Source organism: Oryx dammah, unplaced genomic scaffold (genome assembly GCF_014754425.2).
Source record: "Oryx dammah isolate SB20612 unplaced genomic scaffold, SCBI_Odam_1.1 HiC_scaffold_8, whole genome shotgun sequence".
In the NCBI taxonomy this organism is placed as follows: domain Eukaryota; kingdom Metazoa; phylum Chordata; class Mammalia; order Artiodactyla; family Bovidae; genus Oryx; species Oryx dammah.
This window is the reverse complement of record NW_024070192.1, coordinates 35,632,821-35,652,444: the sequence shown is the minus strand read 5'-3', so window position 1 is coordinate 35,652,444 and position 19,624 is coordinate 35,632,821. Positions and strand designations below refer to the sequence as shown.

The window sequence follows — 19,624 nt, the reverse complement described above, 5'->3', positions numbered from 1 at the left end:
ACAGACAAATGACACTCCTGTGGGAGAAAGGAAGTCGGCTGGAGTCGGCGGGGCGGTGGGGGTAGGACCATCAAGGCACCTCCTCACAGAGCCAACAAACCCGAGAGAAGGGAGCTCGAAAGGAAGGTTAAAACCCTCCTCAACACCCCGTCATCCACAGCGTCCAGTAATGAACCAGACGGCCTTCAGAAGACTCCCTTCCTGGTCTTCATTCCTCTCTGAAGCTGACGCTCCTCTTTGCCGTGGATAAGCCTACCCCACACTGCGGAACTCAAGTGCATCCTTTTATTCTGGTTCCACACCGTGAAGTACTCACCCTCTGCTTGTCGGCGGCTTTGAAGTATTTTTTTTGGAAAAGGAGTACAGGAGCAGGGGGAACCGAGTGTGCCCTGGAGCGGAGGGGCAGGAGAGAAACCAGGAAGGATGTTTATGTGCTGGCAGAGGGTAGTTTTTAAGTCACTCTTTCTGGGTCTCTACGCCAGAAGGACACACACGATCATGAACACACACACACACAGATACACGAAGAGGCAGAAGCAAGTCCAGACCCGACACACACACATGAACACAAATACCATTCTGATCAGAAACCAGTCAGAGCGGACAGGGGCCCTGCCTGCGCCAGGCTGGGAGCCGTGCCCTCCATGCCTCAGCGCCCGGGTTCCCCACAGACCTGGCTTCCCGGACGCCCTGGGCTGAGGGCTTTATCCAGATCAGAGGGTTTTCCTGGATGGAGAGCCCCACAGGAGGAAGGCAGCTGACCCGTGCAGAGAGCCAAAGGAGAGACAGGCAGTGCAGGAGGGAGGGGAGAGGAGAGGGGACCAGAATTCGAGCAGCAGCCTCGGGCCGGTTCTAAAATGGCCGCAGGCGAGGCCGGGGACAGATGGTCTCTTTCTGATGCTGAGCTGGAGAAGTGGAGGGAAAAAATAAATACCGTCACAGTCAGAAATTTAAAAATAAACCAAAAACCTACAAGATAAACAGCTTGCTTCTGAGGTTCCGCCTGGCTCCAGCAGCTAAAGGAAAACAGAGAACTACAGGCCTGGGGTGACAACTCCCAGCCTCAGAAGGGAGGTCATTCTAGCCATCCCCCTGCTCAGAGCTGGAAGGTCTTGCAAAGCCTTCCAGGCAGCTGAGGGTGGTGTCTCCCCTTTACTTCTCTAATACTCACTTTCCAAGTCTCAAGTTTTTAAAGCCTTTGCGAATAAAACGTTACAAGCTGTCAGAGTTTGGTCTTGTCTCTGCCATAATGAACACGGAGACTGTCTCTGTCTGTGGCCAACAGGATCAACTTCATCACCTCCCAAGCTGTTGCCTCTGCTGCCATCATCCAACCACCCAGCTCTTCACAATTTACAAGGTGTTTCCACAGTCATTGTCTCATTTGTGCCTCTGACCTAGAGGGAAGCCAGGCGGGAATTATTACCCCACTTCACAGGCTCCAAGACGCTGTGTTCTCAAAGTGGAGCCTGGTTCGTCTTCTGATGGTGAATCCAAGGAGGCCTCCCATGGCACACGTGCCCCAGAGCTCTGTCCACTGGATTCCACTGGCCTTCTGTGGGCCAAAGAGGCTCTTCCTTAAGCTCAGATCTGACTGCCTTACAGCTGATGATCCAAAGGATGGTTTACCTGGAGCCCCACCCATTCCCATCTTGTGGCGGAAGGGGGTAGGGGGAGAAGGAAAAGGCAAGGAGTTCTTGGTTCTTTTAATATGCCATGACCCTTTTCACGTCTGGGTCTCGGCACATGCTGTCCACTCTTCCAACTCCCATCCCTCCCCTCCCTTTGACCTGGATGCCCTGTGCACATCCTTCCAGACTTCAACACAGACCCCATCTCGTCCAGGAAGTTTCCCTGACTGTGGTCCTGCTCCCACGGCACTCTGCACAGCCCCTTTCATGGCACCAATTTCATTTTTGTGACTGAGTCATTAATTGTTTGTCCTCTGCAAGACAAAGTCTTAAGAAGTCAAAGTGTCAGTCACTCAGTTGTGTCTTGACTCTTTGCGGCCCCATGGTCACCGTGCTCCTCTGTCCATGGGATTTTTCAGGCAGGAATACTGGTGTGGGTTGCCATTTCCTTCTTCAGGGGTCAAACCCAGGTCTCCTGCATTGCAAAAGATTCTTTACTGACTGAACCACCACAGAAGCCCAAGGCCACGTTCAATATCCTTCTGTTGAATGGATATAAAAACAGAAGAAAGCAGGTGCTATCTAGATAAAACATCCCCTTTCCCTAGTGCTATGGTTTCTAACACTAGCTTTGGGTTTAATCTCCATTTTTTTCCCAAAATAATCCACAAATACTCACTTAAAAGCAATGAACGAGGGCAGCTACTGAAAGTGAATCCTCTTTTGTTATGTGAATCAGCGCCCCATAATTTATATGTTGGGTAAACATATATTACTAGAAAGTGGACTTTCCTACAGCAGGAACTCCTATACCGCTGGCTAGAATCAAAGGGAAACATTAACTAGGACCCAGAGGCTGTAAGAAGCAACAGGGAAAGAATAGAGAACCGGGAAGGTTTCTGAGGGAGAAGAGAGCCAAGCTTTCTGGAAAGGAGAAAGAAGGGGGCAGAGGCTGGGTTAGGCGAAGGACAGAGGAAGGTCACATCTTAGACAACTTAAAGGAAGGTTCCAAAGTAGGAGCAGATGACGCGGAGACATGTTTCCTTGGCTGAAGCAGCAAGGCAACCAAGAGGCTAGTAAGACAGAATGACAGGGAATGGTTTAGACTTCACTGAGAATCAGAAGGCCTGGGCACTGGTTCTGATTCTTTCATATCATGAAGGCAAATCAGCAAATCTCTTAAGCTTGCAGAGCCTCTTTTCCTTACCCACCCAACCCCATCTCACAAGGGTTCCTGGATGTACAAACATTTTGATACACACAAAGTGCTACAAATTTGCAGAGTCATTGTGAAGAGACTTGCTTCCCATAGAGCCAAGGAAAAACTCTGTCAGAAGGTGATTTTCCTGGGATTTAGAATGAAGAGTGGCAGCTTGGGAGAAAAGAGACAAGACAAAAAAGTAGAGCTGTGAGGAGGGCAGGCAAGAGAGAAGGGAGGAAAAAAAGACGACCACGGCCTTGGAGACAGGGCTGAAAGGCGCAGGGGGCGGCGGGGGTGGGGGGTGGTCCCTGGCAAGCAGAGAACAGGAGAGAAAGGGCAGAGCTTGGACGCAAGGAGGCAGGAGCGGGGCAGACACCAAGCTCCCGCAGGATGACAACAATAATCAGGGACTGGATGATAACAGAGCTTCTCGTTGTTGGCTTTCCATTCTAGCACAAACAAACCATTAGACTTCATTGCCAACCGCCTCCTGTGGGAGTCAGGTGTCCACGAACACCAGGCAAGAGGCTGGGGAGGGCTTATGACCAAGAAAGCCTAGGTCCTGTCTGACCCTTGTGTGGCTCCTACTTCCAGATGGGAGACCCGGCCAGATGCCACCGGAGAGGACACAGGGAGGAAGGCTATGATAGACAGGGGACTATGAGAAGGCACCCTGGAAGGAAGGGTAGAGGGCACCAAGCTGAGTCAGTTGAGAGAAGAGCAGGTGGAGGGTGGGGCCCACAGGGAGGGGAAGGAAGGACTGTCTGAATCAGACTTAGAAAGGGTTACTCTCTGAAGGGTGGAGACCAGAAATTCTCTGGCCCCACCAAGGACCAACTCAGAATAAATTACAGCCCAAGGGGTACATAGGTGAGACAGAGGGAGGAATTTCCTGACCAGCAAGATGGAGCAAACATGCTCATCCAACTATTCACCAGGCCCACCGCTCCTCTTTTTTCCTGAGAAAGCTTCCCTGGCTACATTCCTGGCAATTTTAGGGCCCCGTGACCAGGTCGTGCCATCATTCAACAAACGTCGAGTGCCTGGCAGAGACCAGAATGTGGCAATGAACGAAACAGAAACAGACCCTTCCTTTGTGGAGCTTACAGGAAGCAAACAGTAAAGACACAATTGCACACCTACACAAACTGAACTGCGATAGGCAGTAAGAAAAGGTACAGGGCCCCCCTGGCAGTCCAGCAGTTAAGAATCTGCCCTGCAATGAAGGGGACACTGGTTCGTTTCCTGGTAGGAGAAGATCCCACATGCTGTGGAGCAGCTAAACCAAGGCACCACAGTTACTCAGCCTGTGCTCTCGAGCCCTCAAGCCACAGCGACTGAAGCCTGGGCGCCCTAGAGCCCGTGCTCCCTAACTAGAGAAGGCACCGCAACGAGAAGCCCGCACGCCACCACGAGAGCAGTCCCCGCTCGCCACAACTAGACAAAGGCGCACTCGCAGCAACGAGGACCCAGCGTGGTCAAAAATGACATAGATTAATAAACGCATACATTTCCACAAAGTACACAGAATACTTTTTGAAAGATTAAAGGGAGGTTATGATAGGGGTTGGGGGTAAAGGGCTGATGGGGAACTGATATTTAGTCTGAGACCAAAAAGACAAGTCAGAGTTATCTCAGCAAAGGTCAGAGGTGGGGAAGGCCCAAGGCCCTGAAGGAGAAAGAGCCTCAAGTCTCCAGGCAAGGCCATCGAGGATCCAAGTAGCCTTTCCATAAAGCACTTTACACATTTTTGTGTAAAGTCCTGTCTCTAACATCTGAACGAAGCCGTTTATCACCATCAGAATGTCCCCGAGGGTGAGGTGCCGGCCTACCCCCACCCCCAGCTGAGCCCGCAGCTTCCACACACAAGGGCATGTGGGGCTGGAACTCCTGAGTCAGGGGGCAGGACAAACAGGAGTTTCAAGTTTAGACATTAGATTTTGAAGTTGCTTTCTTTTCCACTGGAAGAGGGTAGAATGGTCTACGAGAAAGAAGGGAAAGCCAGACCCACACCTGGGGGCTGAGTGAGGCACTCATGACAACCATTAAGATTGAACTCAAGACACTGGGTGGTTTTCTCTTTCCCCAAACAAAATGTGAAGGAGAAGAGGAACGTTAACAGAACCCCAGGAGACATCCTTTCTGGGGACTTTCATAGGAGAAAATCATGCAGCTGCCACCTATCTAATAAGCAGTTACCACACCAAGTACTTACACACTTCTGTTTAACCCTTGAAACAGCCCTGTTAGGTGGGTCTTTGACAAATGGCAAAAATGGGGTGTGGGGGTAATTATGACCTTGCCAGAGGTCACACAGTAAGTGACAGAACTGGAGTTTGGATTCAAATCCCTCTCCAGCACCTGTGGGGACGGGAAAGGCCCCGATATCCAGGTCCCTCCCTATCTTCAAAGAGCAAGTAAAGATGTCCTGTCTTCCCAGGTCAGTCCTCACCAGGTCTGCCTGTTATTCCCTCGGCTCTAACGGGGAGCCTAAGGAAGAGAAGGGAACGACAGAGGACGGGATGGTTGGATGGTATCACCGACTCAACGGACACAGGTGTGAGCAAACTCTGGAAGATAGACAAGGACCGGGAAGCATGGCATGCTGCAGTCCATGGCGTTGCCAAGAGTTGGACGCTACTGAGCAACTGAGCAACAAGGAGCGCATCCACACTGATGTTCTTACTTCAAACGCCCCTTCAGACTTTTCTGAACCTTTCCTTTCTTTGGTATCCTTCCTGGATGCCCCACCCCACGTCCCAACTCGGTGCACAAAGATTTTTAGCAATGAAGAGAGGAAAGAAGGGAGGAGGGGCCTCTTGGGTCTGGGGGGCCTTAAGGATTATCTGGTCCAGTGGTTCTCAAAGGGAATCTGCTCACCTGGGAACACACACATACCAAGGCCCTGCCCTGGGAAGAGTGAATCACCTGGCGGGGAGGGGCAGGGTCTGGGTAAAACGTAGGTTAAAGAAGCTGCCCGGGTGACTCTGAGCGTGCCTCTGATTAAGAGCCCCCTTCCTAAGTGGGGAAACCCAAGTCCTAGGGAGACGACGCTCATCCTGTAAGCGAGAGGAACTGAAACAGAAGCCAGGTCTCCTGGCTCCTGATTCCACGCCGGCTCCATATATCACGTTGCCTCAACTCTGACAGCCCTGTGTCAGCAGGCCTCCACCGGGGAGCTCTGCAGACGTCACTCCTGCCCCACCTGGGCAGTTTCAAGGATGAGGCGGGGGATGTGGGCAGCGGTGGGGACATTAATCACTGACTTGCGACACACACCTCATCTGCACAGAATGCACCTTGAACTCCAGGCTGACCAAACACACGGGAGTCCTCCGTTTCTGGTGGGGCCTGGGCACTGCGGCAGAGCAACAGAAGTCTCTGAGTTCAGGTCTAACCAGCTCTGGGACCCTGGCCCGCTGCTGGCACCTTTAAAAATGTCAGATGGTCCATGGAGGCTCTGCTTTAAACATGGATACTTAAGCCACTCCATGCTTTTATCGGTGGTGGTGATAACAACCATATCCAGGCAGGCACAATGCCAGACGGCAGGAGAATACCTAGGGAAGGCTGTGTTCCCATGAGTGAGCAGTGGAGTGCTCCTCCAGTCACACCATGAGCACCAGGGGTGAGTGAACCAGGCTCAGCCCAAGAAAAACCATCAATCCATTTATAGTTGACTCAATCTAAGAAAGAAACAGGCTTTAGATTGGAGTGAGAGGGGCTGTGGTGAGGAGGGCCACGGGGCAGACCCTGGAAGGTGACGGTGAACACGTGGAGCCTCCTATAAGGTTGTGCATAGGAAACAGAAAAGACGGTGAGTCCTCAGGCCTTGGGACCTGACACCAGGGCGGGTGATCCAGGGAAACAGCCCCGAACAGAGGACCCTAAGCTGCCCCCCGAACCTCCAACTAGAGGCCCAGTGGCCTGGATCTTGACCTGTAAGACAGGCCTCTCCACCACACAGGGCTCCCCTGCCCTCCTCTCTTCCTGGGTGACTTAATTGCCAAGCCTGCCTCTCCTTCCTTTAGACTTCCTTCCCCATGAAGGTCAATGAAAAAACTGTAAATGGTGTGAACAAAGGGAGGAGGTAGGCAGGCCACGGAATTGGTCACCTGTATTCTAAGAAATCCAACTCAATTCTAGGTTGTGCTTTGGGTCTGTCCAGGGGTGTGGACACCACAGAGGAATACAGCCTGACCAGGCTCCAAACTCTGCAGGCCTGGAGACCCAGGAAGGTGACATCAAAGGGGCCTCAAAGGCTGCCCTTGATTCCCCCATGACAGCTTTAACAGCTGACCACTCCTTCCTCCCCTTGAGAATCTAGGCCTTTGCTGTGGCCTGTCATTCCACAGGAAAGAAGCTCCTGAGCTTAGACTGCCTGATACTAAACAACTACCTCCTCTTGATGTCACCTTTCTGCTCCTAATGATACATGAATACATTAGAGTTATACCACTGGCCACCCCTTGGGAAAGGGGTAACAGAGAAAAGACAGAGACCCTCCTCTGGGTACAATGTACTCATCTAAGGATGGTTTTCTTCTACTTCCAGGGAGAAGCCCTCTCTGTTAACACAGGAACCCCTCACACACAGAGATAAGCTGTTTCATTTTATTAGCTTCGTCCCCTGCATGGTCTTCTTCCCACCTTCCTCTATTGCTACCCACCACACCCCCAGGATGAGAAGTAAGGGCTGAGAGTAAACAAGATGACGCATATAAGTACAACAGAACCAGAAAGCAAAGCCCAGCTGGGAGATGGCAAAAGGAGCTGAATACGGAAAAGAAACCCTCAACTTCTCTTTCCGTTGCCTGAATCTTTTGTGATTCCATGTGGCCATTTCATTGAAAACCCCCCTCGGAGGCCTACTGCCTTGCACTGGAGCCAGGAGGAAGGGGAGTGTCCCGGGTTGGCTGATGACACACAGAGTTCTGAAACAGGTCACCTCACCTGACTCGACAAATAGTATCTGCCATGTCAGCCCTCTGCTTAGCCCTGCACACACACAAAGGGAGGAGACACAGATGGGTGGTTGCCAGAGGCTGGGGGCAGGGAGTTGGATGTTTCATGGGGACAGGGTTTCATTTGGGGAAGATGAAAACATTCTGGAGGGGGATGGCAGTGATGATTGCACAACGAGAATGTACTTGATGTCACCAAAGCGTGCACTTAAAAATGGCTAAGATGGTCAATTTTATGTTGTGAATATTTATTAATAACTACAATTAAAAAAAAAATTTTTAAGGTAGGAGGGATGAGCCAGTCTTTTTCTCCTCCCTCTGAAGAACAGGGCTTCTTCTGAATCATTAATGCTCTTTCCTCCAGAACAAATCTGAATTCTTGCATACCCCTTTTGCTCCCATCATCAGAGAAGGCTGCCTGGCAGCTTGACATCCAGAAACCTCCACCAGTTCTGGGCACAGGCCCCTGGATCTTTGTATTCTCAGCATGTGCCCATCAACACCAACCCACCAGCACTTCCAATGGCTCAGGCTAAGGTCATTTACTTCATTTACTATTTTTTTTTTTTTTTTTTACTTCCCTGGTGGTCCAGTGGTTACCCATCTGCCTGCCAATGCAGGGGACACACGTTCGATGCCTGGTTGGGGAACTAAGATCCCACATGTGCGGGGCAACTAAGTCCCTGTGCCACAACTACAGTCCATGTGAGCAATGAAAGATCCCACATGACGCAACAGAGATCCTGAGCGCCACAACTCAGACCCGCTACGGCCAAACAATTAAATATTAAAAAAAAAAAATCTAAGTCATTTACTAAATAATTAAGTAGAGTCATCCTCTCTTCTCAAAAAATGCTCCCACGTGATTAAAACCTGTCCACTGCCAAGACACATATATAAACGGTGACCTCTTAGAGGCGGTGACCACTGCTCTTACAGGCTGCCTCCAAACCATGAAACAGGCCACGTTTCAGTTTCCTAATACAATTCTTCACCGCAGACATTTTATGGACAGTGTTATATTGTCCAGAGTGAGCCCACAAAGCCTGTTTCCCACAGGCCACACGTCCATGATTAAAGCAAGTGGAAAACAATACTGCTCGAGGCACACAGTCCAGAATGTCAGTGGCAGGGCGCCCTCCCCTCAACATGCCCCAGAGACGCCTGCCACCTGGGCGCAGGCCTCCACCAGCACAGGGGCACACGGGCTCAGGTTCTGGGTTGAGTCAAACCTGAGCCCAACTCTGTGACCTGCTGCTTAGTGGCTGTCCTCAGGCACGTTATTTAATTTCCAAGTTCTGTAAGGCTTGGTCTCTTCATCTTGAAACATGAGGAAAATATCCCACTTCAAAGGGTTACTGTGAGGAATAATGAGATTATACAAGGAGGGAACTGCATAGCAACTATTCATTATTTTCCCTATTCCACTCCAGAACCCCTTCTGAAATGAATCCACATTAAAATATAAATGACTTGTATCAGAGCAGTTTTCGTTCCAAACTGAAGAAAGAGAAAAAAAGAGGGCTTCCTAGAGGTCCGAAGGGACACAGAGACTGGCCAACTTCTGAACCACATGTTGTCTGTCCTCCCAACCCTGCTCTCTGGGATTGAAGGTAGTTTCCATGGTGAAGAAGGACATTGTGAAGGTGAGAGGGACTTTCCCCAACTTTTCCAAACCTTAAGCTAGACTAGACCAAGAGCCCATCAGTCTTGCCCCCTTGAGTCAGATTCGGATAGCAAGAAGCGATGGTGGCCCTGCGATATTCATGCATCCCCACCAGCCACTCTGCTCCCAGCCCCTCACTCACCCCCAGGGCTCTGTCCTTCTCCAAAGGAGACACTAGCCCAGTGGTCTTCCCTCTAGTCACTCCCCCGCAGACTGAGGAACGACACTCCCTCAGCACACCTCTGGCTCCATGGGGCTGACCTTAGGACCCAAAGGTGAGAGAAAAGACCCCTGCATCAGCCTCCTCTCGCACAACGGGACCTCATACCTACCTCCCCCTCTCGCCTCCCTGCTGCTCGTATTTTAGGGCACCCCATGTCCAGCTGTTCTGTTTCAATAGAAGTAGAGCCGAGTTACAAAACTGTCAATTTCTGGCTTATAGCAGCAGAGTGATTCAATTATATATATATACTCAGATTATTTTCCATTACAGGTTATTACAAGACAAAGTCTGTCTGAATCTTTTCTTGAAGACTCTTTCCTAAGCTGCTCAGAACTGAAGACCAAGTATGACACGCTTTTCAGCCACTCTCTTACAAATGTGCCTTGAAAGAGAGAGTGGGTGGGCGGTGAAGAAAGAACATAAAAATCGTCTTCCTTGCAGTCTGGCTTTGGAGCTGGCCCATGTTACCTCCAGAGGTGTGCTGGCAGACAGATCCAAGCTCTGAGAAGAGCTTCGTGCCATGCGCACGAGTAATTTACAGCCTATATTCCTCTCTCCGCCCGGAAAGAAGGAAAGGAGGGAGCTTAGGATCGACTTCTGACTTCACGGGAGAAACTTGTCCAGTCCTTCCCCTGACCTTTCCCACATCCGTAACAGGTTCACGAGAGGCCCTATCGGCAAGGTGGGTGGGAAAATAATTCTTCCGTGTGCTCACTGGTCATCGCCGGGTGGTTCACAGCCCTATCTCCACATATTAATATTTCAGGTTGTTAGTGCTTCTGAGACAAACTGATAATGAAACCTCCCTCCCCAACATTTCCAAACACTCCCAGGAGAGCAGTGGCCCCCTGGGTTGGGAAGCACTTAGTCAGGAACTATGCTATTTTGTGTCACATGGTGCCCAGCACATACGAGGCACTCCGGTGGGAAAGTGACAAGAATGCTTGGCTCCTGATCGCTTATCAAGGGAATAAGTACTGAACCCTGCTGTGTACTCTGTATGCACTGTGAGGCTCAACAGGAAGTGTGGATTATGGTTCCTATAGTTAAGGAAGTGAAAGGGAAAACAAGACAATGAAATGCGATTTAGTAGGGGTGATACATATTCAAATGCTAAATTACAAGGTCCGTGAGAAGGTGACCAGTGCGGGCTGGCACGGTCAGGGGAGGTTTTGTGGGGAAAGTGGACACCGAGGTGACTGGAAGGAGGTGGAAACTTCCTCACTCGGCCCTACTGATCCTCAGTGTGTCCCTGCAGAGACCACTGCTGAAAGAAAATTCCTCCAAGCCTGTGGTCTAGGAGCAACTCGGCAAGTCTGGCCCTTCAGATCCTATTCTGGATGGTTTTGGTGGAAGAGGATGGGAGAAGATTTCCCTTTTCCCTCAGAAGACCCGCTGCCACGGGCCTGCTTTCAAGAGGCCCTTCTCCTCCGAAAGGCAGAGCAGATTCACCACCACAGGCACAGACTTAGTCACAGGCTCTGAGGGGGCAGTTCCTGGCTGTGACTACAGAAGCTTCACCTGTCACCCTTGGCTGCAAAGACTCTCCCACTGTGAGGACACAGACTTCCCTCCTCGGTCCAAGGTCTTCTTGGCTGCTCCCTTAACAACCTGTAGCATTCCCCCTGCTGCAGGCAGAGTCTCCATGCCTCCCATCCATCCCTCTCTCCACACCACGGGCTGGGCCACCACACACTTCTGGCAGCCCGCCCCACCCTCCTGACATTTCAGCCGCTCCTGGAGTCTGGCTCCTCCAAGAAACCCAAGACTGTGGTTCTCTGTGCAAAACTGGTAACACTTCCCGATACACCCCACTCATCCTTGACTTGTTCAGTGTAAATTGAGAGAGACCTGTTTATACATACAGTATCCACCTAGCGTTAGGCAGAATCCCACTGACCATGGAAGCTAATGCCAAGGCTGGGCCTGCTCTTGCTTATTCCTGTGAGATTTACCTACCTTCCAACCCTACCCACTACTCGGGGCCAATGACATCAAGTCACACACACACACACACACACACACACAGGTGTAAGGAGATGAAAGTGTTAATTAGCTGGACTGCAGTTATCATTTCACTATGCCTATGTCTACTAAAACATGTTGTGTTACCTTACATACATAAATATGATACAAAACAGCAGTCCCCAACCTTTTTGGAATGAGGGGCCGGTTTTGTGGCAGACAATTTTCCCAAGGACTGGTAAGTGGGGGATGGTTTCAGGATGATTCAAGTGCATTACATTTGTTCTGCGCTTTATTTCTATTATTATTACATCAGGTCCATATTAGATCATCAGGCAGTAGATCCCGGAGGTTGGGCACCCCTGATATAGAAGGGTGTACCATCTAGTGGTACACCCGCTCCCTCACTCACTTAAGACAACAAGCACACGCAGTCACCCTCTGCAGAGCGACATGTGAATTCATACACACCCAGTACTGAGACCTTCCCCCCACTAAATAAAAATAAGAGTCATATGCTCCTTTCACATACATACCCTTACCCTTTGAAAGAGACAAACTTTTTTTCCTCTCTCATAGGAAGATTCAGAAGAAATCCTTTTGGAAATGAAGCCTGGAGTTTTCACCCCATCCTCAAGCACCTGTCCCTTGGTTAACTGTTGACCTAAAGCCCCACCCTAAGAATGGCCCCATTCCAGGGTCTCCCAGTTCGGGTCATTACCACACTCTACCTGCTGGCTCACCTTTAGCTACGCTTTCTGTGGCACTGTCAGCTTGGTTTTCTGACAGGTGATTTGTCTCTCAACCAACCAACCAAATATTTCTGTCTTGTAAAAAGTAAAAACAATTCCTGTTATGTACTCTCATGGCTTGCTGAAGTTTTCTGCTACAGTCCTTATCATGGCTTGCAATTTTCTGTACGTGTGATTATATATATAGAGAGATATAAACATGACTGGTTTATGAATGTCTCTCCTCACGACTAGAACGTAGGAAACCCATGTCGATCTTGTGTGCCACTGTATCTTCGTGCCTAGTTCAGGTTCTTTTCTCAAGGAGAACAGGAAATCCCACCTTTAGCAAGTACATCCTTGGCTGTCTGGTCTCTGGGCAAAATCTCCAGGGGCTTCCTGGTCACCATAATTCCATCCCTTTATTCTCTCCTCCATCATCTCCTACCCATATTAAGAACAAAAAAACCTCAAGCATCTTTTCAATTACCCTCTTGGGGAGTGTCTTGTAGATGGAAGAATCCCAGACTGAAGTCAAGGACTGGCTGGTTAGGAGGAAAAGGCCAGGGAGAACAAGAGAGAGAAAAGAATGAACGAGGGCTTCTCCCAAGTCATATTTTTGTATCTTCCTATATTCTGTAGGCATTTGAGAAATGCTTTGAGACTTGACTTATTAACTTGATCGCTTTCTGTTCTATTTCTTCAGCCTACTGAAGAAAAAACTGAGGGAGTTGTGAGTGTAAACTGAGTGCTGGAGGAGGGGGAAAGACTGGATATCAGATTTCAAGATGATTGACCACTACAGACAGAAAACAGAAAATGAGTATGAGTCACAGCAATCAGAGTTAACAAAAACTTCCTGACCCTGAGGGGTCTAAGATAGAGGAAGGTAGAAACAGTTTAAAAATTGCAGGGGGTAGGGGATATGTGTGAGGGGGTTGGTGGGGAGCCTCAGCCTGCAAAGGCATTGCTTAGGTGGAAGCTCCCAGAGCTCTGATTAAATGGCTTAGAATGGTATCATCACATTATTACATCCTTCCTGTAGTATCTAGAACTTGATTCTCAATATAGTAGACCAATAATGCTTGGTGACTGACTGATGCAAAAAAGGATGTTACAGGTAACTCTCTCTGGTACAACTTTGGAGACAGAAAGATCAGTTGGGCAGACTCTCAAATGGCTTCTGGAGATGCTCTGCAGTCCCAGAGCTGTTTTATGTTCCTGGGTTGAGAGGTTACCACATTCCTTATTTATTAACCAAGGCCAAAGTACAAGTTCGTAAAGGGCGGCTACACACTTCCTGCTATCTTGTCCCCAGGATGACAGGCAAGGACACTCAACCTACCCAAGCTGTTGTCTTGTTCTAGGCACACAGTTCAGAGTGGAAAGGAATGGAGGCCAGATCTGAAATTAGAATTTTATTGTGAACTGAGCTCCTGGGAGAAGCTGGTGGTGGTAGGCAGGCCAGCTCTCTTGCTGACCCTCTTACTGTTCTCTTAACTGTGAAAACCTCACTTCTCCAAAGACCCTCCCCTCTGTGGGTCACAAAGGGCAAGAGCTCTGTCCTACCCGTGGCACAAAGGGTGGCGATGTCTCCTTCCTAGCTTGGGAGATGGGTGAACATCTTGTTCTAGCCAAGTTCTCTGCTACCTTCCTTCCAGCCTCTGGCCAAAGCAGCTTTTCACTTCACTCCAAGTGCCACTAGTTCCCCCAAGAGCCCCACCCTCACCTGCAGTTCTCTAGGAAAAAAGTCCCCACTCAAAGCCCCTGCTTCTGCTGCAGGAGATCAGCCAGTCCAGCCCTGGCCTGAGGCATTTGTCATCAACATTTGGACAGCCAGCGGCCTAGAAACACATGCCCAGAACTGCCAGCCCTCCAAGTGGTGCTGGCTCCACAGCCTCGCGAAGAGAAAAGGAAGGGGAAGAGGCTCCTCCAGAGGAGGAATACAACAACACAGGACTGTTAGAGTGAGAACATCTCCGTCAGCACGACTGCCCGGCAACAAGTCCCTCCTGCCTGTGGGCCATGGTGTTATTTCAACACACACCAAGCGCAGCCCCACGGTTCCAAGGACACTGAAGTCTAAAACTTCCAGCTGGCCGGACAGTAAAGAGAAGCTGCTCGGTTTGTGAAGCGGGTCAACCACGAGGAGCAACACAAAAGGAAAGAGGTCAGCCCAGGGTCTGCTCCCTCCTGTCCCATCCACTTCCACTGATACTTCTGCTCTGTGAGAAGCCAGGAGTTCCCAGTCAGAAGATTCTTCTGGAATATAACCAAACTGGGACACAGAGAGGGTCTGAAATAAGAGGCCCATTTTTTTTCTCTTGGAAGATCCTAACTTTACTTCAAGTCTCAGATGGAGGCTTCCAGAGCTCTGTTTACCACCAGACGAGGTCTCATTCCAAAAAAACTCAGAAAAGATATATTCTTAATTGTGTGTATACAAAAGGCAAGAGAAAGCCTAACCAGCATGATGTTTATTGAATGCTTTCTCTAAGCAGAGCTTAGAGCTAAGAGCTTTCACTTGTTAGGACACGCATTTATTCAACAGTTGAGACCCTCCCCCCCCCCACCCCCCCCACCCCCCCACCCCGCCACATGCAAAACACTGTTATAGGCCCTGAGGAGGCAAAACTGAACAGAACAGTCAAAATCCTAGCTTTCACTGAACTTAGATTTTAGTCAGGGTTGATAAGCACATGTCAGCTGGTGATAAAGACTACAAAATAAAAGTAAGCAGACTGAGGGATGCTATATAAAAATTTATATAAAAATGAAGCAGGGACAGGAGTGCTATTTTAGATACACTTGTGCCAGAAGCCTTCTCTGATTGTCATCTGATAACAATTAACAATAAGGGCAATCATATGGTCATGATGTGCCAGGAACTGGACTAAGTACTTAATATGCAGTATTTCACCCAGTCCTCAGTAACTCGAAGTTCAGTACCAGCACCACTATACAGATGAGCAAACGGATAATTAGAAGGTGAGGCTCTTGGCAGAATCTGCAGCCAACCAGGGAAGAAAGGCCATGGTTACTCATATGTGAGAAAGCGGGGACTTGAACTTACGAACACAACCCCACACTATTGGGCCAGAAGACAGACGGAGCCTTAAAGAGGTCAAGCGTGCCTGTGGTCACAAAGTGGCAGGTCTACCTGCCTCCCCACCCATGGCTAAGAGATAGTGCCATTCAATCTTTCCTAATACCAGCCTATTACTCTCATCAGCACCTGAAAGCTAAGCCTTATCTTGAAACAAGAGAAGAAAAACAACTTGGACTCTGTGAGGCTGGCTAATAAATGCTGAAATGCTCCTCTCCAATCCCCCTCCCCAGTTTAGAGAAACACTTTTCTGCTAATTCTCCAGGCTGCCATTTCTCGACAGACAGGAACAAAATAAGAGATGACTGAGCCCAGCTGTTACACAGGGGCTCTCTGAGGTAGGGCAGAGGGGACAGGTCCTTCCCTGAGAAAAGTCCAACAGGCCTTCTGCAGTCCTATTTCAAAAGAAGTGCTCCCCCCGACCCCCCACCTCAAGCCCTGGAGTACTGGGCTGGTTGTGGGGGAAGAGGGATGCTTTCTTAAAATGCCCGAGGCAGGAAAGACCATAAGCACTGGGAGCAGGTCAAGGGCCTCTCTGAAGGGAACGAGAGGAGAATAGAGCAGGAGAGGATTGAGGAATGAGGCTAACACTGCTTCAAAAGTAGAGAAGTTAAGAAGGGAAATACCACATCCAAGGTCATAGGGTGTCTGCAGAATTGCTGGAAATCCCAGGCCGAGGATCCAGGCCAAACTAGCAGAAGAGGCTAAAGGAAAAGAGAAGCCCAGGCAGAGCCCCACAAGGTTTAAGCCAAAGATGATGGTTTGGACCCACCTGTTTTTATTATATTTAAGTCACCTCAGCAAAAGGAACCTGCAGCGAGAGTTAATCAACAACCAAGGTGGAAAGGCAAGGTGGGGACTCATCCTATAGATGGTACACTAAGGGGAGCCTGGATTTCCATCTTATACCCCAGCTGGCCTGACTTGAGAATCACAGTTTAAACTGATTAAGACTCTCCCTCCCAAAGCCTTCAGACCCTCTTGCCCTAAATGCACATACACACAGAGAGAGAGAGAGAGAGAGATTCAATCTTCCATCTCCCTCCTCAGCAACTCATCACCTTATCTGAAGCAAGTCAGGTCTCCTAGCCCAACGTTTCACCAAACAAATTATGACCTGAATGGCAAGAAAAACTGTGTCACCTAGAGAAACCCAATTAACGACATGACTCTGCTCTCTTCAATTCCCCTCTCCCCTCCAGTCATATCCGGGGCACCTGTGTGGCTGACCGCCTTTTCCTGCTACTGGCCACATTCCCTGGCCAACTCAAAAACCAGAAGACATTTCAACAGGGGCCTCCGGAGCACCCAACCCAGAGATGGGAAATTCTGCTCTCCCCAAACACCCTGGCCTGTTGAGAGAGCATGAAGGACACAGGACAAAAACACCCCCTGGGGGACAGGCTGGAGTCTTCACCTTGAAATCACTCAGTGGCCCCTTAAGCCAGGGCTCCCTGCTGAAGAAAAACAGGTAAATGCTGCTGAAAGCTCCCAAATGAGGACGTGCAAGGGCCCCAGGAGGGACAACGAATAGGTATTTCCAAGAAATTCCTGCTGCAGTTGTTCCCCTCTTATCCCTTTTCTAATGAGCCCCTCCCTGGAGAGATCTCCATCGCCTCCCCCGCCTTCCAGCAAAGCCATGAATACCTAAGCTTTTCCAAACCCGAAGGACCACATGCTGCATGTGTTCGTGTGTGTACAGACCTGTAAACATCCTCTTCCCAGCCCAGGCCAGAGTTTCTGAAGACCAGAAACGCGTCCCCTCCTCCCCCGGTGCACTTGACTTTCCTACCAGCCCCACAGCTCTGCTGCAGAGTTGGTAATGTAATATGCGGGGGACCCTGAGACCGGAAATGCCTGGTGCTGGACTGCTGCACCTGAAACGCGAACGAAGGCACCGGGGCGGGCGGGAGCCGAGCAGCGGGGTGAGGGCGGCGGTAGGAGGTGTGCGGCCCGAGATGGGAAGCTTAAGTGCCGGCCGGCGAAGAGATGCAATTCAGGGCTGGGCGAGGAGGAAAGAGGGTGATGAGGGGGAGGCTGGCGAGGCAGTGGCAAAGTCAAAATTCGAGGAGCCGGGAAACAGGAGGCGGGGGAAGAAGACAGAGGAGCAACGGGGGGGAAAGAGGCCCCAGAGGGGATCAGAGGCCAGGAAGGGGCACCACGGTGAAGATACTGCAGGTTCAGGGGAACTGGAGGGTGACCCGCAAACATCTGGAAGGACGGGGTCCGGAAGCTGAGTAAAGGTAGAGGAGGAGAGAGGAATGGGGGCGGGGCACCCCAGGGCGGGGACCGAGCTGGCTCCCAGAATCTGCAGCGCGTGGAGAGCGAAGGGGAGCGGAGGGCGGGGGCCAGGGAGAGGGGCGGGGGTCGCCGCGGGGGACCCGGCGCCCAGGGAGCGCGCGAGGCGTGCGGCCACCCGCTCTCCAGCGGCGGGGACGGGAACCGGGCGAGGCTGGGGGGGCGGCGCGCTCACCCGCAGGGCGGACAGGTCGATGTCGTCCAGGCTGCGGGCGGGGGCTGGGTCGCCCATGGCCTCCACCGGGAACGGGGCCCCGGGGCCGCTCACGCTCCGGCTCGGTTATTCCGCTGCCGCCGTCGCCGCTTCTCCCCCATCGGGGGATCCTGGGGGCGGGCTCCACCGCGCCTCCCCCGTAGAACGGGGAGGGGGAGGGCCGGCGGGAGGACCGACCCACCGACTGACAGGAGCTCTCGCCCCAGAGCCTGCAACCCGAGCCTCCCGCCTCTCCTGCGCAAGCGCAGAGTGGCCGCGCACCCGGAGGGTGGAAGAGGGAACGTGACGCGGGCGCGCCGGGTTCCCCCTCCCCCTCGGCGCCGACACCTGCGCGCAGGCGCAGGAGAGGGAGCGAAAGGCGCGCGCGAGGACTGAGGGACCGCGCGAGCCTGGCGTGAAAGAAGTGGGCGGCGGCCGAGGCGGCCGCGGAGCGCGCCCACCAGCTGGCGCGCGTGCGCATACGCGTTTCCTTTCCTTCCCCTGTTTTTTGCCCTTTCTCTCCCCCATTTCCTTCTGAGCTCTCCTTTGACGCCTTTCCTTCCTTTTCCCTCCTCTTTCGTGTGCCCAGCTGCCAATCAAACCACCCACCTCTCTATTTGCGGGGGAAGGGAGGTGGGACCCAACACCCTCTATTACTAGGGGGGTTGTTATGGTAACTCCCCACGCGAGGGCTGGGTGGCCTCTAGATAGGATGGGCTGTCCACCCACCTAATTGCCATAGCAACAGTGGAGCCGCTGAGGGAGGGGCGTCTTCGTGAGAACTTGGCTGGAGAAACCGTCTGGGGGCTGGGGAGTGGAGGGGGGTACTGGCTGCCTCGTGACTGCCCCTTACCCCTTCCCCGACTGCAGTGGGAAGTGTTGAGAAGATCTCAGATCTTCCTATCCTAAGATCTGAGGATAGGAAATCCTACTGCAGGCCTTTGTCTCTGCACCTCTTGTTCGGCACAACAGAACTGCTTCCACAATTACTCATTGATCACTGGAGCTGTGCGTGGAGGAGGGGTGGCAGGGAGAGGTGGAGGGGAGCAGTAAGAATCTATGTTGACCCCCTTCAAGTCTGGCTTGGGTCACCTTAGGTCTAGGCATGTTGGCATAGAACCCCCAGCCATTAGCCTCACTGGAGGCTGGGTAATGCTATATAAAGAACAAGGAATCATGTTCTGACACTGACATGCTGTGTGACCTTGAGCAAGTTGCTTTGCTTCTCTGGGCCTTTCTTTCTTTGCAAATTTGAAAGAGAAGGCTGCTTGATCTTTGAAATCACTTGTAACAGTGATAGTATTTCTGCAAGACCCCACCTTCAGCCTTAATATAAACATTACTTTGTTGTTGTTGTTGTTTAATCTCTCAGTCTTGTCCAAATCTTTGCGAACTAGTGGACTGTAGCCTGCCAAGCTCTTCTAACAATGGGATTTCCCAAGAAAGAATACTAGAGTGGGTTGCCATTTTCTTCTCCAGGGGATCTTTCTGTCCCAGGGGTCAAACCTGTGTCTCTTGCATTGCCGGCAGATTCTTTACTGCTGAGCCACCTGGGAAGCATATAAACATCACTTAGGAGAGTTTTAGGGCTTTCCTGGTGGCTTAGACGGTGAAGACTCTCTGCAATGCAGGAGACCTGAGTTTGAC

At 51.0% G+C, this 19,624-nt stretch overlaps 1 protein-coding gene across 20 annotated transcripts in view; it reads right to left on the bottom strand.

Annotated features, from left to right (window-relative positions):
- MINK1 (misshapen like kinase 1) overlaps positions 1–18,315 on the bottom strand; it is a 46,473-nt gene extending 28,158 nt beyond the window's left edge. For 19 of the 20 annotated variants that reach the window (XR_005721593.1, XM_040243614.1, XM_040243607.1 and 16 more), the window contains exon 1: positions 17,960–18,238. Coding sequence is in view for 19 of the 20 variants with exons in the window: in XM_040243614.1 (XP_040099548.1) it covers positions 17,960–18,016 (57 nt within the window). In the remaining variant the exon portion in view is untranslated. Of the gene's footprint in view, positions 1–17,959 lie in introns of all 20 variants that reach the window. The other variant, XM_040243606.1, reaches the window with a different exon arrangement.
- Positions 18,316–19,624: the final 1,309 nt, after the last annotated feature.